Source organism: Erpetoichthys calabaricus, chromosome 7 (assembly GCF_900747795.2).
Source record: "Erpetoichthys calabaricus chromosome 7, fErpCal1.3, whole genome shotgun sequence".
NCBI lineage: Eukaryota > Metazoa > Chordata > Cladistia > Polypteriformes > Polypteridae > Erpetoichthys > Erpetoichthys calabaricus.
Genome location: NC_041400.2, coordinates 191,260,708 through 191,284,797, shown reverse-complemented (window position 1 = coordinate 191,284,797; position 24,090 = coordinate 191,260,708). Strand labels below are relative to the sequence as shown.

General features: G+C 40.1%; 1 protein-coding gene across 3 annotated transcripts in view; it reads right to left on the bottom strand.

The window, feature by feature from the left end:
- Positions 1 to 6,701: 6,701 nt before the first annotated feature.
- bnc2 (basonuclin 2) overlaps positions 6,702 to 24,090 on the bottom strand; it is a 766,921-nt gene continuing 749,532 nt past the window's right edge. Inside the window, exons 6-7 of one of the 3 annotated variants that reach the window (XM_051929900.1) lie at positions 16,795 to 16,906; positions 9,986 to 10,115 (exon numbers count right to left, since the gene is read on the bottom strand). In XM_051929900.1, coding sequence (XP_051785860.1) covers positions 16,813 to 16,906 — 94 coding nt within the window. In that variant the 3' untranslated portion in view covers positions 9,986 to 10,115; positions 16,795 to 16,812. Of the gene's footprint in view, positions 10,116 to 16,794; positions 16,907 to 24,090 lie in introns of all 3 variants that reach the window. The other 2 variants (XM_028805854.2, XR_003716780.2) reach the window with 2 other exon arrangements.

The following is a 24,090-nucleotide window of genomic DNA, read 5'->3' as shown; positions in this document are numbered from 1 at the left end:
CCGAAATAATCGCACCAAAAGTTGTCACCTTGTCACCAGGCTTCTTGCTGGTGGTCTTGTAGCCCATTCCAGCCTTGTCCCTGATGTCCTTTGACAGCTCTTTGGTGTTGCCCACCATGATGGTGGAGCGTTTGGAATGGAAGAAATGGATTCTGTGGACAGGTGGGCTTTATACACATCACGAGTTGAGATCAGGAGTATCTGGGATTGATGGATTAATTTGTGGGCCACGTGGGCACACAGACAATCTGTGGCTGGGTTGTAGGAGATCAAATCCTTATTTCTCTCAATGACATGCAAATCAATTAATTACTTTGATGTATTGTGTTTTTTCTGGATTTTTGTGTCTCTCCATTAAAATGAAACTACTGTACCATAAGAACCCGAGATGATTCATTTCACTGTAACACATTCAGCAGGGAGTCACAAACTTATTTCCCCGACTGTATGGAGAGAGGAGGTTGTGTTGTGTCAGGAGTTCCCCGTCTGCTTTGTCTTCCTGTTCTTCACCTTTGGATGATTGTTCTTGTCCTGGAGGGTCTCCTGTTCGTGTGCATGGACTGTCTGCTGATTGTCTTGGATTGTTCGTCAACCTTCATTGAAGGAGCGCTCCCGGTCCCATCACTCTTCATCATCATCATACCGGTACGACTGCTCTTTACATTTACTCACAGTGAGCTGATCTCTGGACTATTCAGTCTTCATCATTTCATGACGTTGGTTGTGGTCTTTGTCACGGACTTCTTCGTGTGTGGCTTCTGTTAGTTTGTTGTTTCTGAGTTTTTGTTTAATTTGTATTCGCCAGAAAGGGACCTGGGGTGGGGATTGTTTTAGTTTTTCTTATTTATTGTTTAATACATTCGTGAATTTCTGTTTTAATGCCATTTGCTTCTTTGACTCTGTGAGGGAGTGTGTGTGTGAGTCGGGCCAAGGTGGGGTGCGTTCCTGGGGTCCCCACCAAAAAAAACAGGCGGTGTGAATCTTAGCTGGGGTTCCTCAGACCGCTACAAGAAGCTGGGCCAGTTGCAGTTTTGATGGCCTCCCACCAGAGGGGGCTCTCTTTCCTAGCCTCCCACCTCCAGATCTGGCTGGTATCCACCACAGAGCTTTTCTCCATAGACTCTCACCACAGACCACCGCAGTTCTTAGGGCGTCTGACCAGTCAATGGGGGGAAAGCAGGAGCTGAAAGTAAAGGCAAAACGTTATCACCGGTGGTCATCTGCTGTGAGTACGGACTGAAAGAAGGAGAAAAGGAGTACGGGGGGCTGAAGTGAGACGTGGGCTGACAGTCCATGATGGGGTGAGAAGATTGATAGAGTAAAAGGCACTATATGATAGATAGATAGATAGATAGATAGATAAGGTACTATATGATAGATAGATAGATAGATACGAAAGGCACTATATAATAGATAGATAGATAATTGATCGATAGATATGAAAGGCACTATATGATAGATAGATAGCTGTGAAAGACACTATATAACAGATCTCCATGATGTGACACCCCAGTCCCACTGCTCACTGGTCATTAGGTGAAGGTGATAGTTGTGGCCCTGGCTGCCTGGTGGGAGGTCATATTTGGGCAGGTCTGTGAAGGTCTTGGCCTGTTTTTTGGGAATTTTAGTTGGACTTTTTACACCCTCTCTCTATGTGTGTGAAAAGTGAAGACCATCCTCCAGTAGCGGCCACTACATGTGAATGTCTTCAGGATCAGCCAACTTCACTTTGGATGAGCCTCACCAGATGGAGTTTAGTAAAGTGCCTTCAGGATCATCCAGCTGTCACCCCACTCCAGTTTAGATTGGCCTCCAGCAGCTGGAGTTACGTTTAAGTCAGAGTTCCTTTCCTGGCTTATGTTGAAATTCCTTTGTCGTTTTCTTTAATTCTTTATTCTGTAATTACTATCATTTATGTTAATATTGTAATTTATTTTGGTCTAATTATGTATTCTATGTCAATTATATTTATGAATTATTTTGTTTCTAGGTGTTCTTTTATGTTAGTAATATTTTATGGGTGAATCCCCCAATAGGAGGAGCAACCAATGCATCACCACGAGTGGCTGCCTACAAGTCTGGGAAGTCCTTTGCGGTTCATTGAATGCACCTTGGTGGAGTGTTGTTGTATCTGTAAGTATTGCTATCATCATTAATTTTTTTACTTCATTCTTTTTACTGCTATCTAAGGATTTTGACCAGACATCCTAGTTTTAGAAACACCCAAACCACCAGTCCTGCCAATAGCAAACTTCCAGCCCTGTTAGTCTGTGAGTACCAGCAGTTTGCCGCGGCCCATTGCTTGTCACTTAGCCGATGCCAGAGCTGTCATTCATCTTCTTCCTTTCAGATAATTGGTGTCTGCGGTTTGCCTCACAATCAGCAGATGTCACCAGCTTTTTTTTCTTCATTCTGCCATGTCACCTTCTTGATCAGTTTGCCTTTGTAACTTGCCACAGGACAGATGTGATCCCCGATGACTTTGTGGAGGTTGCCACCAGCCACATTATTTAATTCACCACCGTGGATCTCAATAAGCTCCCAATTAAAACCAACATCAAGGTTCCCGCTCCACTGGTTTGCAAGTAATCACGTGACAGACATAACCCATTGCATTTCTTTTATACGTATATACAGATTTGATCCTGGGACTTGTTTGCGTTCAGATTGCCTTGTTGGTGTCTCCTTTTGCCTCTTTTTACTTCTCTTTGGGTATTTTCTGATTTTTGTGACCAAATCTCCCTTTTAAAGATTGTTTGTCCTTTCACGCACAAGCCGGTGGTTTATGGTCCTCCTCCCTCTCCTATGGCTGGGGTTGTATCTGTTGTACTTTATTTCTATCATTTTGAACTTTTGATGCCACAACCCATTTGTCCTGGTGTGGACCGTTATTGACAGAGACAGACGAATGGAATCAACCAGTTAACACCGACTCATCATACGTGACCCCAAAAAGGACCTTTGGCTTTTTCAGCAACCAATTCCACTATCTGCTCAGGTCATCTGCCAGCTGCTTGATCTCTTAAGTCTCCTCATACACGCTGCCCACCCAGCTCAGTCTCACACCACTCAGCCAGGGTCAGAGGCAACCTGTATGCCAGACTATGAGCCAACACAAGGCCCGGGGGTCCATAAAGCGACGCTCACAGGCCTCACGTCTGATGGACTCAACCAGCCAAGAAACACCTTGTGACCTCTTGTGATCTTTCAGTACCTCTTTGTGGGATCGACTGCCGGCGGGCTGGCTGGGCTACAATCACTTAAAAGATGGAGCCGCAGCCATCCTGAGGTCTCTCACTCTCCTGTCTTGTTTCCCCCTCCGGCCTGCTGGATCCCCTTGATGGGGAGTCGGGCCGATGCGTCACGTTTGTCAGCTTTTCCTCGTGAGGCCGGATGGCCTCTCTAAGAGACTTGTGTTTGTAGCTGGCAGAATGGCAATAAAGTTTCTACTCCTTGGAAGACCTGCTGTGCAACTTTGTGACCCAAACTCGACAACGAGTGACGTGCTCTCAGAGTGAACCCTGTCAATGGCGCCCGCAGGGCCGCTTTCATGCCAGCTTCCCCTGCGCTGAAAGGTCTCGACCATCTGAGGGGAGTAGCCCTCTCTGGTCCGGACCTCAGGGATGCCATAATACTTTGGATGCTTCATACCACTCTGGCCATTTTGGGGCTGCAATCAGAACTGTTGGCACCCCATTAAATTTCTCCATGGTCCCCAAAAGTGTGAATTTATTTCCTTTTCATTCATTTGGAACTACACAGAAACTGAGGGCAGTACCTCTCCGTGGGACCACCGGTACTCCTGTTAGCGCCACTGAGAAACAAGACAAAGACGGATCACCTTGCCAGTGACTGATAAATCTTTAATATAAAAATTGTACAAGAATTCTGATACAAATTACAAGAGGTATTTGGACAAAATATGAATAAAATTCCATTTACATCCCAAAACCCATATGCATTTTATGCAAAACCATAGACAGTTTATAGTACAGAAAATACACAAGAAAAATAAAATAAAATAAAACAAAAAAACAAAAAACAAACCGAGATAAATCAAAGGACATTTATTCGCCTTTCCGGCTACTAATGGGAGGGTATCAAATAAACGTGTTGAGGGTACGGCGAGTATTTCTTCCTAAAGCTGCCCATGAGACCCCCACGAGGCAGTAATCTGTGGCTTGGCCAACCGTACAGCAGTGCATTCAGCATTGAGAGGCAGAAGGGGAAGAAAATCGGGGAAGAGGGTCCTGTGTGGGCAGCCGGGACAACTGCACTCAGTCAGGACCAACCTTGAAGCTTATTTGCATGCTGTATACAAAAATTATATATATACTATATATATATATATATATATATATATACATATAAAAATAAAATACAAATGAGACCATGGAGACAAGAACAAATGTGGGGGGAAAAACAAAACCGCTTTCCAGAATGGACTCAAACAAGGCGTCCAAGTGTCACGGGTGAGGAGGTGCGATGGCACATCTGACCCAAAAGGGACACGGGGCCTCAGCACACAGGACAGTGAAGATCTGAAGCGTAACGACGCGCTTTTTAAGGGTTACTTTAACAAAGAGGATTTCCAAGGTGGCAGTTTGTTGTTTTTTTCCCTCTAATTTGTATTTAAAAACGAATAAAAAGAAAAGAAAAGTGCGCGGAGACGCCACAGCTGAGTGTGAGCAGCACAGCATTTCCAGAGTGTAATGTCGCCGGTGGCTCTCCAGAGATTTCAATCTCGTGGACCAAACGCGTTTCATTATTAATGGGTCACTCAGCGCCCCCCCCCCCAGCCCATGCATTATTGTCATATTGCGTTGCCATCTTTCTCAGTTGTTCTGCTCCACACAGAGAGTAGACTGAAGCCTCATTAATTATTAAAAGATCACTCAACGTCTCCCCAGCAATATGTTACTAAAAGCTGCTCATTTCACCTTGCGTCGTGAGGAATGTAATGCTTCCCGTTACGCATCCTGCTTTCATGCCTCTTGGCACACAAATCTTGTGGCGGCCTCGGCCGACTCACTTAACCACGGCTCATTTTTGGGCAGGGAAATTGCTTTTTATGTCACCGGCTAATTAATATGAGGCAAGTAATAATTTTCATATGCAGTACTTAATTGCCACGGATGGTGCTAGTTCTTTCTTTGTTTTCAGTCATTCATATACGATCAGCACCTTTCTATACGTATTCTCCTTTTATACGCACATAAATATACAGCATGTGGATATGCAGACCTACTGTGCTAACACACGTACTATACACACTTAACCATACGTGTCAGCGAATATGGCTGAGTGGTCTGTAGCACAAAAGGTAACGTTATTTGCTTGTCAAGTGGCAGGACGGGTCCTTTAGTTCCAAGAGCCATACAGACTGTGTGGGCGGTGGGACAACCGTGACTTTGAGTCCACAGGGATACGATGGCCCAGCATGACCCCTTAAGGACGGGACGGGCCAGCAGAGGTGACTTATCTGGGAGCTGAACATTCCAGAACAAACTCATACAGTAGCATGAAATGAACATGCAGACAAAGCCAACAGCGAAAAACAAAATATGTGAAGTATGAGCCACCAAAGACAACGTCACACCATGGGTGCGACTCCAGACACCTCGTCCGCACATTTATTCTTTATTTATTTGTCACATACATAGTTAGACAGGACAACACGCAGTGAAATGCATCTTTTCGCACAGCCCTCGGGGTCAGAGCGCAGGGTCAGCCTTTGTACAGCACCCCTGGAGCAATTGAAGGTTAAGGGCCCAGCAGAGTAGCATCTCTTTTGGCAGAGACGGGGATTCGAACCGGCAACCTTTGGGATGCCAGCATAGATCCTTAGCCTCAGAGCCACCACTAATATATACACAAACTTCACTTTACAAGGAAGAACTTTCGAGAAGGTTCAAAGCCTGGAGAGCAAATGAAATGAGTGAATGAGCAGCAGAAGCGAGGAAGGTGGCCGCCTAGAATGTTAACGGGACTGCAATAACCAACGAGAGGGACCTTCTGGGAGGTTGGAAGAATACGAACAGAAAGACAAGACAATATCACATCGTTTTAATAAGAGGTGATGGGCTTAAGCATTATGACATGACCCTTTAAAGCCTAAATTTGCCGAAGTGGTTTTAGGATTATTTTATATTATATCATATTAATTATCATTCGATTAATAGTCGTTTTCTGGTTTTAGCCAGGCTGGCTGGTTGTCTCTCCACTTTCATTTGACTTTAGGGGCTAGTGTGAACCCAACCAAACAAATCCAACATTTGGACAGCAGCTTTATTAAAATTATTAGAATTGTAGCACTAAATGTAAAAATAACATCAAAGCCTGAAACGCACTTAAAGGTCTGGGTCAACGCCAGTCTGTTACGACTACTCACGGCCACACAAAATGGCAAAGTTTTACCGATTGTCATAGAAATTCATAACTATTTATTCTGGGAATCCTGTTGTCATCTCCTGACAGCAAAGCTCACATAAAATGTCGAGATGAAGGAGAAGGAGAACATGATGTTTAGTATCATAAACTGAGAAAGATTCATATGACAGAAACACAACACAGAGGTAATGAAGAGCAACTCCCACTGCTTCACTATTTCATCGGGTGCAACACTGAATAATGCATCGCTGTAACGTCGCTCAACAATGCAACACTTAATTAGGTTTTTCTGACAATGACCTCAGGCAAAATGCTTTCCAAAACCATAAATGGAAAACAAAACAAACAAAGCAGAAAGTATTTATTTTTAAACTAACTCAGGAAGAGAAGCACAGAGTCTGTAAGAGGACATCACAGATGAAATGATTTATCATGAGATTTAACACTTACCGGCCTGTAGCCTTAAGACAAATGATTCAGGTCACGTGACCCAAACAGTAAGCTGTCAGAATTAAATAAACACCTGGGATTAGAGGAAGGGAGGGGAAATGGGAGAAAAAAAAAATCAAAGTTACTACAGGATCTCATAAGCACGACTTACTAGTGTGGTCTCACGGCCACAACTGACCGGATCACTCTCTTGAATTTCTGTCTTGAGAACACCAATTATTTATCATGACTTACAATCTCATGTTCAGAATGTTTTATCCTTGTGTTTTGACAAAACATTTTCACAGGATTGTTTTTGTACTCACAAAATATTGTGCAATGCTTTTGACTTTTCCCGTGTGCAAATGACTTTCGATCTGGGTGAGATTATCCTGTATCAACGAAGTCTTAGCAATATTTAAATGTAGATATTACACTACCCCCACAATTTTCTATTGCGTTTTGAGAACACAGCACTTCCTCTAATTACTCACAATTCCTTCTATTTTGTATTAACAACTTCCTTTGTTCATCTTAAAGTATTGGGTGCCTCATTTCTGAGTCCTCTCTCTTTTGTGCACAGCTTATCACTGATTACCTTCCACCTCAACTTACTTCCATTTATCCTCCTTGACAGGCTACTATGCTATTCATTTCGACATTTGTGTACAGTTTGCTAGCTACGGTGGCATCACGGCATACTGTGCCATTTCATAACTCATGATCAAGGCATCTCACAGAAAGAAAGTTGGCACTTGCACATGGTTACATCATAAGCAGAGGCCATTAGCTTACTCTTGTTGCCTATTGGGCTCTGCTGAAAACAAAAATGACATTTCATAGCAAAAAAGTTTTCAGTTCTATTCAAGAAATACATTGCTTAGAGTTCACACATATTAATAACTTCAGCTGTCCATCAAATGACAGAAACAAAAATGAACAAGGACAAGGGAGCCACGAATACTGAACCTCATGCAAAAACGGCGCAATATCTGACAGGATGACGGTAACACTGTGGCTTCTTCCTTTAATATCTGGAATGTTCCTCGATTCATTACTATTTCACTACAATTAATATTATTTATTTAATACATCTTGCTTCACAGTTGCCACATCTTAGATGAGAATTTCATGAATGACTAAGAATTAAGACTCTGTCACAAAAAAGTGCTGTTTTAAGACTTTCGATGGCCCACACCGATACGATGCAGTGTTCCATCTGGCTCTCAAGATTCGTTTTTTGAGCATAACACATTTAGGTAGTTAATCGTTGTTGATTTTACCAACACTCTCATGCAATACTTGTTTAAATACTGCTTTTCACTGTAGAGTTTGAAAATACATTGAAATGATCGGACTCTGGGATAATACAACATTAAAATTTAAAGTTCAAGAAACGGAATTTTTCTGAATCATAGCTACACATAACAGCATTTCTCGGAAAGTACAAAAGTCGAGTATTTCATCTTTTGTGTGAAGAGGTTTTTTTTTTTTAAACAAAACACCATAGAATGCTTTGAACATAATCATATTTATAGATGCTTATGAAAGCAAACATTTCATTTCATGTGCGAATCCACCATCCCATTATAGCTACAGGCTTTTTTCCTGTTCGTTAATACTCATAAGTTTGTATAATACTTAAAGATTCCATGGCATCAAAGCCATAGGCCAATGAGAACACTACGCTGATCAAACAAAAATAACAAAAAAAATCTCCAATGTTTTGCTGGGTTACGGTAGTGTGAATAACATACGGAATATTACACATTCCCTAACGAAGTGTTTTTAAAAGTGCATGACTGGGTGTATGTAGTAATATGAGACAAAAAAAAAGGTAAAACTAAAGAAACAAAACAAACAAACCAAACTATCTGACTGGGCGCCCTACGCATGCCGGTGCCCCCTCGCATTGCTACAGTATATCTAGCAGGTACTTAAAACAAGACTTGTGTTTCAGTTTATAATGCGTATTAACGCAAACATAAATGAACCGAACTAGCCAGCGAGCTACCTCTTCCTTATCTATCTACCTAACAGCTGGAAGTACCGTAAAATAAAAGAGAAAGCTAACCACCATCAATACAATTGTTTTACATCATAAGCCTCGACGGGCATCGTATTTACAAATGAAGCTGTCATGCTTTGATAAAGGTTCTTTTCAAAGTTATTAGTACACAAAGACATCAAGAAGGTAATTTTTTAGTTTATTATTTCTGCAGGCAACAGTCACAAATAGTATCTCAAAGAGTTTCTTTGGAGATGAGTAACAGCAAGAGAGCATCCTGGGTGGAAATGGTCGAGTCTGTTGGGCATTGGGTGCTCAGAGAGTCACATCCCACTTGTCCGAAAGAAGTCAAAAAAAAAAAAAAAAAAAAAAAAAAGCAAAAACAAACAAAACAAAACAAAAAAAATAAAATAAAAAATAAGAAAATAATGATGCAATAGCACTTTTGTCTCTTTCATTTTTCTGTTATGTTTTCAATTAATCATTATAAAAAATGCCAAATTCGGAAGAAGTCAATCAGCCTTACACAAGTTGGCATCACATTGAGTTTGTGGTCTGGGTTTCAGGAGTGATGGGCCAGGGTTATAAGATATGCATTGGCTACTCTACAACAGAGGTAAAAGGAACATGTTTGTGAAGGTTAGGGTTCTGGCTGTGCCGATTACGGCTGCGCACCGATGAGAACATCATATTACAGCCGGGCACTTTGCACTTGTGCATCTCGCGCAGGTGAACGGTTTTGTAATGCACTCGCAGGGTCCCCTTGTTGCTGTACATTTTGTGGCAGATGTTGCACATGATTCCACCGCTGCCAACAGAGCCAGAATGTAGCATAGTGGAAGATGCTTCAAGAAGGCCATCCTGACCGACCATTCCTGACACACCCATCTGGGTCAGCCCGTCAGATTTATAGGAGAAATCCTCGCAGTCGCTAGCCCCGTCAGTGTCATCAAGCAGGATTCCTTCATCACTGCCTTCATCAGATTCTCGGGATGAATGGATACTACTGCTAGACTGGATGCTGGAGGTTGTACTGAGGTCCAAAACCATGCAGTCTTCGGGAGGTCCCCTGTAGTAGCCATTGGTCTGCAAGTACTCTGGGATAGCCGGTGAATTGGATTCATCTCGCCCTAAGCTACCATCGAACCCTAATGGATGTCCGCCGTATATTTTGGCCAGGAACTCATCACGTAGTTCTCGGGGAAGAGGAGTGTGGTGAGTTTCAAGACCCATCTCATCCAATTCTTTGGTCAACAACTTGCGGTGAAGGTTGATATTAGCGCTGTGCCTGTTGAGAAAGAGAGAATTAAAGCAATATGTTAGTAAAGAAAGATCACTTTCCTCTTTTCTAACATAACACATGAGAATTTCTCCACTACTATTACTACTACTACTTGCAATTCTGCTTTAATATGGCACAGCTCAGTTATTTACAAGAGGTGAAATGAAGAAGGGTAACATCAAGAATGTAGTTTTCTAAGACTTTATGGAAAACAAAGTAGTGAAAGAGGCTGATGTGATTTTATAGTTCACCAGAGGCTAGGAGGAGGTGACTGTGTGTAAAAGAGGCCTATATGTTTGGTAGATATCGGTGCACAGTTTGATTTATTTTATCTTCGTACAATAGTCTTCAATAAATAAAGGCTTAAAGCATATGCATAAGTTTCTAGCTGTAATCCTATACATTAGTGCTTCTCAACTGCTGTTCCATTGAATATTTTTGCTAGTCAGTGAAAATTGGTGAAAAATTTTGTCATGTTCTGTTTGGATGCTCGAAACTCCAATAGGCACCTTTGACCAGATATTAGTAAATCTGGATGCTTGAAATGTCTAAGAGGGAATCCGCTCTCCAAATCTAATGTGAGTAAATCTGGGCAGTTGAAACTAGGAGGACCGTCACCTTCAATTTAATATTCGTAAACCTGAACACTGGAACCTTTGAAGGGAACCCTGCTTGCCGATCTAATGTTAGCAAATTTGGACAGCCGAATCTTAAAAAGAGTTTACCAGCACTACTTCAGAGACTGGTTGGTCAAATTTTGATACAAATTAAATATGTTCTTTTTTTATATTTTCCACTTCCCCAGTCTGCAAAATTTTTTTCTGCTGGTCCACAAGTCAACAAGATTGGAAACCACTGGTATACACCATTCATTCTCAAACCTGCTTAATCCCAGTCAGGATTGTAGGGGACTAAAGCCTTTCACAACAGAACGAGGTGCAAGACAGGGAAGACCACTGGATGCGGTGCCAGTTCAAAATTACATTCACACTAGGCCTATTTAGTTGCCAGTTACCTAACCTGCATTTCTTTGAGAATTAGGATACAAAACTGGAGTACTTGGAGAACCTGCACAGACACAATGTGTAAACTGGCGCCGGATTTACATACATAAATGCATAATTCAAGTTAAACACACATAAAAGCTGAGCCATTTCAATTTACTCTTGTACAAGCAAATCTTGATAATATAAACCCATTAGCTTATAACTGAGATTTGGCCAGTTGACGATAGAGTACAGGAAAACAGAAACAATAGTCGACAGTAAAAAGAACTCAGTGGGTTTTAATAAACAATTGCACACAATCAAATTCTAATAAAGTCAGAATTCTGGTGACCTAGGCCAACTGGCACCCCATGATCTCCAGGACAGTCTACAATATAAGTATGCGTTCTGGGGCATCTAATAAGGCTAGTAATAATAATAATTCTTTGCATTTATATAGTGTTTTTCTCACTACTCATCGTACTACTTGACTTTTCTAAAGACTTTCAGTCGTAGCCTTCAATAATGCAATCTTAAGAATATCACAGCAGATTGTAGACAGTCACAGCACGCACCCATTACTGCCAGTTGTGAAGTATGAGATCCCTAGACACTGTTATTGCACTCTATAATGTTCTATCACTTTCTACAACAAAATGAAACTCTTTTGGTTTCCTCACATTGAGTTACGGTTACTGCGAGGCAGCTCTCAGCTGTAAACATGATGCATACAATACTCCTGGAAACAGTAAAGAACAATGGAGTCTGAAGGGGAGAACGGGAGGGTTTTGGACTTGGGAGGCATGGTGGCGCAGTGGGTAGCACTGCTGCCTCGCAGTTAGGAGACCCGGGTTCGCTTCCTGGGTCCTCCCTGCGTGGAGTTTGCATGTTCTCCCCGTGTCTGCGTGGGTTTCCTCCCACAGTCCAAAGACATGCAGGTTAGGCGCATTGGCGATTCTAAATTGTCCCTAGTGTGTGCTTGGTGTGTGGGTGTTTGAGTGTGTGCCCTGCGGTGGGCTGGCGCCCTACCCGGGGTTTGTCTCCTGCCTTGTGCCCTGTGTTGGCTGGGATTGGCTCTGGTAGACCCCCGTGACCCTGTAGTTAGGATATAGCGGGTTGCATAATGGATGGATGGATGGGTTTTGGACTTTGCAACTTGAGCAAAGGCTTGCTGAAATGAGGAGTCTGTTCATAGAGCTTATCTGTTCAATGATCCATGTTTATTATACCACAAATAGTGTAGAATGCACAGTGAAGGTGGCGGGTGCCTGCTTCTTCTCCATGTCATTTCTTTACTTTCATGCAGTGTTGCTCTCTCTGTGAGATTATCATCTGTAGGTCTTTACGCTTATTCCATAATTACATGTTTTGCTCTATTAATGGGCAGCACTGCAGTCACATTGCTTTAAGTGCATGAGTTCGACTGCCAACCAGGTTACTGTCTGTGTGGAATTTGCACCTTCTCCTTGGGTCCAGAAGGGTTTTCTTCTAGGACTCAATTTTCCCTCTACAGCCAAAAGAAGGAAATATTAGGTTGACAACAAACGCTACATTGGCCATGAGTGAGTGGATGTTTGTGTATGCAATGGCCTGACATCCCATCCAGTGTTACTTCAGACCTACTGCCTGATGTTGCTAGGATAGGCAATCACAAAATTATTAAAATGGTTTCAGAAAATACCAATCAGACAATCAAAAGTACCAGGAGACAAATTAAAACCAGAAGTGTCTAAATGGACCCACCTACTGTACATCCACCCAGTTTAAAAATTACAAAGCAAGTGTGTACAGTATTTCTGTTTGTTTGCACTACCAGCTGTACATACCCATGATAAAGCTATTCATAGAAATGATCCAACAGGTGAATTACATTAGTTAAATGATACTGCAACGTTCCCCAACACATTCTAGTATTCAGTTTTCTCCTGTCAGCAAATCGTATGTCCTCCTGTAACTTAACTGTATTGACTTTTACTCAATTAAATACTCTTCCATAACAAAACGAGTTTATCAATTGATTGCAGCAGCTGTAAGATGATAATCAGGTGGACTGACTTCAGCATTAGCATTGGATTTTATTATTTATTGATAAAATCAATTGCATTTTCTTTCTGTTCTCAGTGTCTGTGGTGGCACATGGTTGTCCTGAAGCGGATGTGTTATTACAGAAAATCTATTTGCATAAAACTGTTGTTTGCCAATAGAATGAGACTGATTTAAGAATTTGGACTTAAAATCATCTTTTATAAATGTGTAATGTAAACTGTATTTGTTTGTATATACATACATTTATACAGTATGCATATTTATGTTTCTTTGCATTGTATATGCCTGTGTGTCTGTATATTCTTAAGCATATTTAGAATTATATTTCAAACATGAAGCAATAAGTTAACAGACCTTCATATAACAGTGTCAGCCTACAATTCCAACAAACATTAATCCATTCACCCACCCATGTTCTAAACCCGCTTTATTCTGAGGAGGGTCATTGGGCAGCTGGAGCCTATCCCAGCAGGCATAGGGTGAAAGGCAGGAACAATCCCTGGACAGGTGCCAGCATTACAGTAAACACATTATCTTAAATTTTTTTCGAAAACTAAACTTATGTAATATAACAACCTTTTCTAATATCTATCCATCCATTATCCAACCCGCTATATCCTAACTACAGGGTCACGGGAGTCTGCTGCAGCCAATCCCAGCCAACACAGGGCGGGGCGCAAGGCATGAAACAAACCCTGGGCAGGGTGCCGGACCACCGCAGGACACACACGCACACACCCACGCACCAAGCACACACACTAGGGACAATTTAGGATCACCAATGCACCTCACCTGCATGTCTTTGGACTGTGGGAGGAAACCTATGCAGACACAGGGAGAACATGCAAACTCCACGCAGGGAGGACCCGGGAAGCAAACCTGGGTCTCCTTACTGCGAGGCAGCAGCGCTACCCACTGCGCCACCGTGCTGCCCCTTTTCTAATATTTGAATCTAAAATCACTTCTAGATTTTAATAACAATGCACAAAGGTAAATTAGAGCACAGGGTCTTACAGAAAAATCAAATGAAATTGTGTATAAGACATTTTAACAAATCAATTTACAGTATAAGAACAATCACTAAAATTCAATTGATTTTTTTACTCTATTATTTTTAATGTTCATACATTTTTAATTAATGAAAAGAATGTTAATGCCACAATTATATATTAATCTGATCAACCTATCTATATATTCATTTTTTTAGCCTATTTAATTCCGTATGAGGACAATGGGTGTCAAAGTCTATCCGAGCACCACTGTGAGTGTGTCTACAACATTCCCCAGCCAGAGTACCAGTCCATAGTAGGGCACACTTGCTCACAATAGGTACATTTTTGAACCACCAGTTAAACCAATCTGTGATTCTTTGAGATAAGGGAAGAATATAGAAGCATCAGGAGAAAAACCTATGGGAAATCCTGCAAAGTCAACACAGACAAAGAAATGGACAATATTCAAAGATTTGAGGCAGCAATCTGGTTAAACTGCTCCCTGACCAGACATTTACATTGTAACTAATATTATAGACAGGGGTGGGCAAGAATTTAAAGCAATTGTTATACAGAAGTAACAAGCAGTTAGTGACTAATTTCAAATATGTATATTACAGTGTATATACATGTAATATGTGTATGCAACAAAGATAAAAAATTGAAATCCCATCAAATTTCAAACCAGCGTTTTCAATGAAATAAGTGAAGGTACTAAGACAGCAGAAATGTAGCTCTCAGTTACAAGATGTAGACTTTGGTTATTTCATTAGAATATGCCTTAACTAAACATACCAGTGACATTTAGTAATAACTGAGCACATAAACAATCATATACTGTGACTAAAAATCAAAGTGTCTTTTTATGTGAAAACTAGTAGAGCCTCGATGAACTACTTGATGTGATTTCTGACACAGCTATGATGTTTTGATACAAGCAGAAAGAACACCTCGCAACTTTCTAACACAGTAAACAGACCAACAGTGGATGGCCACATGCTGAACCAGAATACCAGACAGATCCCTTGAAAAGTTTAATGTGAAATATGGCACAAGAGCACATGCATGACTTATCAAAAATTGGATACACCGACCCAAATGCCTCTTAGTATTTCACAATCCTGACAACTGACTTCTTCATTTTTAAGGTTCCAACTCTTTAATTGTGATGGAATTTTATGAAAAGTCGAAATATGCCCATTTGCATGCGTGTATGACTGAAAGGCCGAAGTTGTTATGACATGCTGGAATCGAATGGATTATTGTGAGTAAAAAAAAGATTACCAGGAGATGATAATGTGGAGTAAAAACCGGTCAGAAGGGAAAACTGGGTCATCAAAATAGACAAAAGAAAAGGCAACCAAAACACGAAGGTAAAACGAGAATTAGAAGTCGAACTCAAAAATGAGATCAGAAACAGAAAAAAGATAGACCTAAGGCTAGGCCTACCAGTGATAGAAACTAACTATGCTAGATGGACAGCTCATGAAGGTTTTATCCACTGGGGGATAAAGTGAAATGTTATTACTGCCATATGTATAACATAATTGATGCAAAGATCATAGATATGCGATGCATAATGTGTAACAATTAACACGTTTTATACATGTATCTTGAAATTCAATCACCTGTTCAGGACTAAGCAGGTTAGAAAATGACATCCCGTGATGGAGTCGGTCACGTGATGTATATTGTGTAACAATTAACACATTTTATATCCGTATCTTGGCTTATGTTAAGTTTTTTACAATGTAAATTTACCATGTTCTCAAGGTTCATTTTGCTGTGATTTTGTTGTTTACACAAGAATAAAATAAAACTTTTTCAGATTACATCAAAATGATCAAACAACCTCAAAAAACAGATTCTACGTGGTAAAAAAATAATAGCATAAATCTAAAATTCTAGTATGAAATGTGTTAATTGTTACTGAAGCTGCCTCAGAATCGGATTTTAAACTGCAAGATGTTTACAAAAAATTTGTAGGTGTGCCAACTTGCCATCATCTAACTTGTGATATGAAATTAAAATCTGAAGAAAAATGTAAATATAACTCACATACTTTTTTTTTAAAATTGGCTGCTAACAACTGTGTGTTTAAGTTCAAATTTAACCATACAGTAAATTAAAAGAAAATGCTCTAATATTTCTCCCAATTAATCATACAGATGAACAGCTCACATTAGACCACAGGACCTTCAACTATTTTTAATGGATCCCCTACATAGGTGAATCATAAGTGAGAAGGATAAGCAAGCAATACACCAGAATGTTCTTCGCCATTTTCACTATCATGTCCTTTTCTGGCCATATTACTTCCTCTACCCCTTGGACACGAGTGTAGGTGGTAAAGTTGAGGCTTGAGTTCTGGGGTCTCTGATAAGGTTCTCCCGTTTTTCAATAACAAAGTCTACCAGAAGGTATGCCAGCATCCCACCAGTGCCTACTACTGAACAGCTACCATTTTTATCAACTAAGCCCACAAAATACAATGATCTGTTTGGCATATTAATAACCTGAGAGTTCCTCTTCACTTTGAATTTTACAGTTTATGAAAACAAGAATAACTCTAGGTGACCATAGGACACAATTCCACAATTGTCTGAAATGCAATTTTTATGTACAGTTAGTGACGGGGAAAAAAGCAAAAATGAACCATACTTGTGACGACTAGTCAGCTCACAGTTCAGAATGACTGGACAGATAGGATGATGCCAGCAGTGTGCCCAAATCAAGGGTGCAAGGAGATCCACGTTTTACTTGTTTGGCTGCGCTGGAAAGGAGACAGGAGGATAAGTGGCCACTTTGCATCCTGTCATCAACACACATGCATCAGAAGCTCTTCTAGTGTTTCAGCTTGAAGCAGACACTGGAACAAAGTGAATTCAGTTTCAGGCAGTCATGCAGGGACAGAGTCTGGCAGTGGCATTATCCAAGAGATAAAAACGGCCTTGACTGACGAGGACTTTGAGGCCTCCCTACTTAATTAATTTTGACTTAAATCTGTTACCTAAAACTGATAAAAAGGAATGTTTGGTTTTTCTTTCCACTTTCTTCCACCAATTGATTTAACCTTTATTTGGCTGGCATTTACTTGGATATCTGCCATTGTTTCTCTGTGAATAAAGCCACAAGTCTTGGAATAAGGAAAACACAATTTATTTTATTTTATTTTTTTTACGGGTTTATAGGGCCTGCCGTATTCACCCTTTTACCTTCCACGGCCTTTTATTCTGCAATTTCTAATGTAAAATGCTAGGTAATGAAGATGAGCTCAGGAATCAGCAAGTGGGACACGTGTTGCAAGTAATAATGTTACCGTACTATGTAGATATGAAAATAATGACTCTATAAACCTCAACATCAACAGTCATAGCAAGGGTGCAATGTGCCATAGGAGAAAGTGCCAAGATAGCCTGGCATAACTACACTTATGCTGGAATTCTTTTGTGAATATTCCACCTGTCTCATTTTTTAAGGCTAGCATGCATTGTTGTTGTGTGTATGGATGTAACACCAAGTGACGTTCCTAAGAACTACATTGCCTGGCAATAAAGTTCAAGTTTAAGTTCAAGTTCGTTGATCGGTGGTGAGTGCTGCTGCCTCACGAATTCACTGTCCTGGGTCTGAATCCTGTATCTCAATGTTGTCTGTGCGGTGCCTGTTTTCTGTGTATCAGATGGTTTTTTTCTCCCTCCTAACCAAAGATGTGGAGGTTAATTTAAATACAGTATAGGGGAGGGGTGACCAAAAGTCTGTATTTTTTAGGGTATCTCGCAGTGCTTAAATTGTTAGTAGACAAAGATTACCATCAGTGTCGTAAAAATGATGAATGGCAAAAGTTTCTAACATTTGTGGATTATGCTGCAAACTTGTTAAAGAAACAAATCCACTTGAATCCTGAAAGCTGCTTCAAAAGAGGTACAACAAACGTGGCAGAGATATCTAAGAAAGTACAGGAAGGTAGGTTGAAGTCGTATGGGCATTTTGGGGGAAGAGACAATGAATATGTGGGTAAAAGAGTGATGGAAATGGAGGTACAAGTGAAGAGAAAGCAAAGGAGGTCAAAGCAGCAGGGGATGGATAAAGTAAAAGAAGATTTTAAGGAAAAGGGTCTGACTGGGGAAGAGGTGCAGGAGTGAGCTGTTTGGAGAAGGTAAATAAAGAACATCAACCCCACACAGAAGTGGGAAAGGATGAAGAGGAAGAAGAAGTGAAAATGTAACTTTTTTGTATCAAATATAATTGTTGAAATTTGGCTTTTAAATGGTAGTTAAAACAAAGTACTGACCACTGCCTATTTGGAATTCATATATTTCCTTCAGGTGTTCTAGTTTCTACACATATCTCATGACATGTTAGGTTAAAGACATAATAAAACACACTAACATTCATGGAATCCAATTCAGTGTCTATTATTATTTTTATATAACACAGCATCACATTTTCAAATCCACTTAATCCAATTTTGGTTGGTCAATATGCTTAATATGAACATAGTATAGCTTAACATTCCATAAAATAACACAACCTAACATTCTTAAACTCATTTAAGATTGTTCAGGGTGGAGGGGTCTTATTAGTATTACTAAACTGAGAAATAAAACTAAGAATGACAACATAGCATTCTTAAATCCAATTTTAAGGCTGTCAGAGCTTATTCAGGCAGATCTGGGCACAAGGTGGAACCCAGCCTTAAAAGGGGTGCCAATACACCCAAGTTAGGCTAATTTAGTGAGATTAAATTACCCAAAATAATGGAAGGGCATATGTAAGTGTGCCAAGCAATTGGCTGTTATCTTGCTCATTGTTGGTTCCTGCCTTGTGCCCAGAGCCACCTGAACACAACCCTGTAACAGACATGGAGGGATGGATAACATGGATAAAATGTTCATGTTGTTTGTTAGTGGCTTTCCTTAAATAATTAATATAATTAATAAAGAAAAATCTAAATTAAACTAATTTTTGAACAATAACAGTTTCATTTATATACATCTATAAATCATACATCACTAATGCCGTTCAATAATGAATAAACATGTATTATTAAACAGTTTCACAGTTGTTATTAAATTATATTATTAATACCAGTAAACACCTTTACCAAAGGTGTCTTACAAAACCAGGATACATTACAAGTAATTATAGAGTTTTGTTACGGGTTAAGTGATTTGAGAGAGGTGGGATCAGAACCAATAATGGTGTGGTATATAGTCATGCCTTAGCCATGACACTGGGTTACCTCCAAGACTTTTAAGATGATGTTCTTATTTCACACATTGAGAGATGAGTCTGAGCAAAGACATCCTAAATTCAATACCATACAGAACAGAAGGCTGGGTATTGTAGTTGTTGTTGCATTGTTTTCAATCAAGATAGATCATGCTTGAGTGTTCTCTTAAAAAATGAACATCTACTGCAACAGACATGTATAATTAAGTGCAGTGTCTGACAGAATGACACCTTATAGGCTGGACTGGGCCAGCTACTTGAAGTGATAGACATCTTAGACCCAATTTTTTTTGAAAAGATGTATTCAGGTGTTAGAAAACCCCATGGTATGGCTGAAAATTACAGTCATATGAAAACGTTTGGGAACCCCTCTTAATTCTTTGGATTCTTGTTTCTCATCGGCTGAGCTTTCAAAGTAGCAACTTCCTTTTAATATATGACATGCCTTATGGAAACAGTAGTATTTCAGCAGTGACATTAAGTTTATCAGATTAACAGAAAATATGCAATATGCATCATAACAAAATTAGACAGGTGCATAAATTTGGATACCCCAACAGAGATATGACATCAATACTTAGTGAAGCCTCCTTTTGCTAATCTAATAGCCTCTAGACGCTGTTCTCCTATAGCATTAGATGAGTGTCTGGATTCTGGATGGAGGTATTGTTGATCATTCTTCATACAAAATCTCTCCAGTTCGGTTCAATTTGATGGACAGCCTGCTTCAAATCATCCCATAGATTTTCGATGATATTCAAGTCAGGGGACTGTGACGGCCATTCCAGAACATTGTACTTCTCCCTCTGCATGAATGCCTTTGTAGATTTCGAACTGCGTTTTGGGTCATTGTCTTTTTGGAGTATCCAACCCCTGCGTAACTTCAACTTTGTGACTGATACTTGAACATTATACCGAAGAATTTGTTGATATTGGGTTGAATTCATCTGACCCCCGACTTTAACAAGGGCCCCAGTCACTGAACTAGCCACACAGCCCCACAGCATGATGGAACCTCCACCAAATTTGACAGTAGGTAGCAGGTGTTTTTCTTGGAATGCGGTGTTCTTCTTCTGCCATGCAAAGAACTTTTTGTTCTGACCAAATAACTCAATTTTTGTCTCATCAGTCCAAAGCACTTTGTTCCAAAATGAATCTGGCTTGTCTAAATGAGCATTTGCTTACAACAAGCGACTCTGTTTGTGGTGTGAGTGCAGAAAGGGCGTCTTTCTCATCACCCTGCCATACAGATGTTTGAATTGTAGAACGATGTACAGATACACCATCTGCAGCAAGATGTTCTTGCAGGTCTTTGGAGGTGATCTGTGGTTGTCTGTCACCATTCTCACAATCCTGCTCATATGCCGCTCCTGTATTTTTCTTGGCCTGCCAGACCTGCTGGGTTTAACAGCAACTGTGCCTGTGGCCTTCCATTTCCTGATTCCATTCCTTACTGTTGAAACTGACAGTTTAAACCTCTGAGATGGCTTTTTGTAGCCTTCCCCTAAACCAGGAGACTCAACAATCTTTGTTTTCAGATCTTTTGAGAGTTGATTTGAGGATCCCATGCTGTCACTCTTCAGAGGAGAGTCAAAGGGAAGGAAGCACAACTTGTAATTGACCACCTTAAATACCTTTTCTCATGATTGTCTATGAAGTTCAAGGCTTAACGAGCTCACCCAACCAATTTGGTGTTGCAATTAATCAGCATTGAGCAGTGACAGGCATTCAAATCAGCAAAATGACAAGGGGGCCCACATTTTTGTACAGCCAGTTTTTCACATTTGATTTAATTTCTTATAACTAAATACTGCTTCACTAAAAATCTTTGTTCGGAAAACACAGCAGTACTCAGATGTTCCTAGGAAATGAAAGACATATCACTGTTATCTTTTTTGTTGAAAGGAGAGTCAATTATTATGCAGGCTGAGAGGGGTTCCCAAACTTTTTCATATGACTGTATATAACTAGCAATGTTATGGTCAAATGAAGAGGCTGGAGGAGAGACTGAAAGGAATCAGAGGTCTTGAGCAAGAAAAGAAGAGTGTTTTGGAGGAGAGACTATGAGGAGTCAGCCAGACATTTAAAGACTTCAAGTGTGATCACAATGTGTGAATGGAAAGGAACGAAAATGGGGAGAAATGCGACATAATCAGTATGACACATTGAGTCTGCAGTTGAACAAATGATGTTGTTATTTGGAACATCAGAACAATCAAGACGAGAACAGACCATTCACCCCAGCAAAGTCTGCCAGTCCAATCCACTTAATTCTTCCAAAACATGAGGGGAGTTCAATTACAAACAGGAATTTTCAGGCTCTGTTCTTATAAAGTGTGCAAGGCAGACACGACTCATTGGACAAACACATGCATCTCTGAACTTGTTGTTAGTTGTGCTAGCTTCTCTTTCCCCCTCTTGACGTCAGTTGTAATCGACATGTCGGAGCAGGAGGCACACAGTAGTGTTACGCAGCGAATCATTATTACATTTTTGACAAATGAAGGAGTCATTCCATCTTAGATTTATTTGAGACTTAAAAATCAGTTTGGGGATGAGTGTCTCTCTCTCTCTTAGTCTGGAGTGTACGATTGATGCAAGTCATTCGGAGAGGGACTATCCTCTATTCAGTTAACTTAAGGAATTTTTAGGAGGGAAGAAATTCAAGTTGAACGAGGAGGTTATTGACGCTGTGCAGGAATGGGTCAACAGGCAGTCACAAGACTTCTACTCTTCTAGGATTAAGAAGCTTCCTGAGCACTGGAACAAGTGGATTGCAGTGGCAGGAGACTACATAGAAATATAGTGTGTAAGTCGTTTCATCTAATTCAATGAAAAAAGTGTAGCTCATAAATTCCTGTTTATATTTGAACACCCCTCGTAACATCAAGTCTAATTTTGAAGGTCCCTAAAGTTCTTCTGTTTATTACACTACTCAGTAACTTAATCCATGTATCTGTGGTTCTCTGTGTAAAGAAAAACTTCATAGTGTTTATGCCAAATTTACCCTTAATAAGCTCAACTCTGTCCCTGTGTTCTTGATGAATTCAATTTAAAGTAACAGTCTCAAGCCACTGGACTAATTGCCTTGATAATTTTAAACACCTCAGTCATATCTTCTCTTAATCTTCTTTTGTTTAAACTGAAAAAGACTCTGCTTTTTCAATCTTTCCTCAAAACTCATCCCTTGTAGCACCTAAATCAGCCTAATCGCTTTTCTTTGGACTTTTTCCGGCACTGCCATGTCCTTTTTGTAGCCTGGAGACCAAAACCGCACACAGTACTTCAGATGAGACCTAACTAGTGTGTTATAAAGCTTGAGCAGAACTGCCTTGGACTGGATTTAATCTAGTGCCTTTCAAAGCGCGCAACACCCACAAATCCATATACTTGGAACTTTGGTAGGTTGCCTGACTCATTTGTATTTGCATACTGAGTTAGTGTTAAGGATTGAACAAGTGACCTTGTGATTTAATATAGTGCCATCCAAAGTCAATACCACTGCACCATCACTATACAATTATAACACTTATTTTTTTACATATGTCTACATTTGGATGCCTGGCAGGGTTCTAAAATTATTCAGTGTGACACGATGAAGTAGCAGAGAGCACTCAAAAATGTGACTTTGTGATTTAATATAGTACCTTTCAAGAAGAACACCACCCAAGGTTCTTTACATGTACAGCCCAATTGTTTCTACATTCCAACAGGGAGAGCCCATGTGGGTTATCCAACTTATTAACTTTTTCAGTTGCAGCTCCAAAACTCTGGAATGATTTGCCATTGCGCGTTAGGCAGGCTCCTTCACTTGCTGCCTTTAAATCTTATTTAAAAATGCACTTTTACTCCCTGGCCTCTAACCCAGTATGATATGTTGACTGTCTGTGTATTTTTTTTATTATGAACCTCTTTAGCTCTTATGTGTTTCTGTTTCTTTTCCCTTTGGTTATTGTTTGTCTGATATGTCGGGTTTTTTATTGTACAGCACTTTGGTCAGCCTTGATGTTGTTTTTAAAGTGCTTAATAAATAAATAAAATAATAAATTTGTATTTATGTAGAAAGTTAGCATGGAGGCTTGAACAAAGGACCTTGTGATTTAGTATGGTGTCTTTAAAAAAGTGAACACCACCAGGGCTACATAACTAATATAATTCACTTGCAGGTAACTCTTGCAACAGTTGGTGTTAATATGAATGCATCAACAATCAGAAAGAGTTTGAGCAAATCTGAGCTGCATGTAAGGTATGCCAGCAAAACGCCTTTACCTCCAAATAGATGAATCAAAGATAGAGTTGTTTGGCCACATTAACAGTAGACATGTTTGTCATAAACTGAAGACTGCATTTTAGTAGAAGAACCCCATACCAGTTGTGAAGCATAGAACTGCAAATGTTATGATGGGGAGTTGCTTTCCTGCCTCAGGGCCCGGGCAGCTTGCAGTCATCAAGTCAACTATGAATTCTGCATCATATTAAAATGTGCTTAAGGTGAACGTGAGGCCATCTGTCCAAAAGTTGAAGCTGAACAAGAAATGGACCTTTCAACACGATGATGAACCAAAGCACACTAGCAAATCCACCAAGGAATGGGTCAAAAAGAAGAAATGGAGGGTTATGGGCTGATATAGTCAAAGTTTTGTAAGAGGATTTAAAACCAACAGGACATGCAAGAAAACCCATAAACATCTTGCAAATGAAAGAGTTTTGTAAGAAATTTCATCA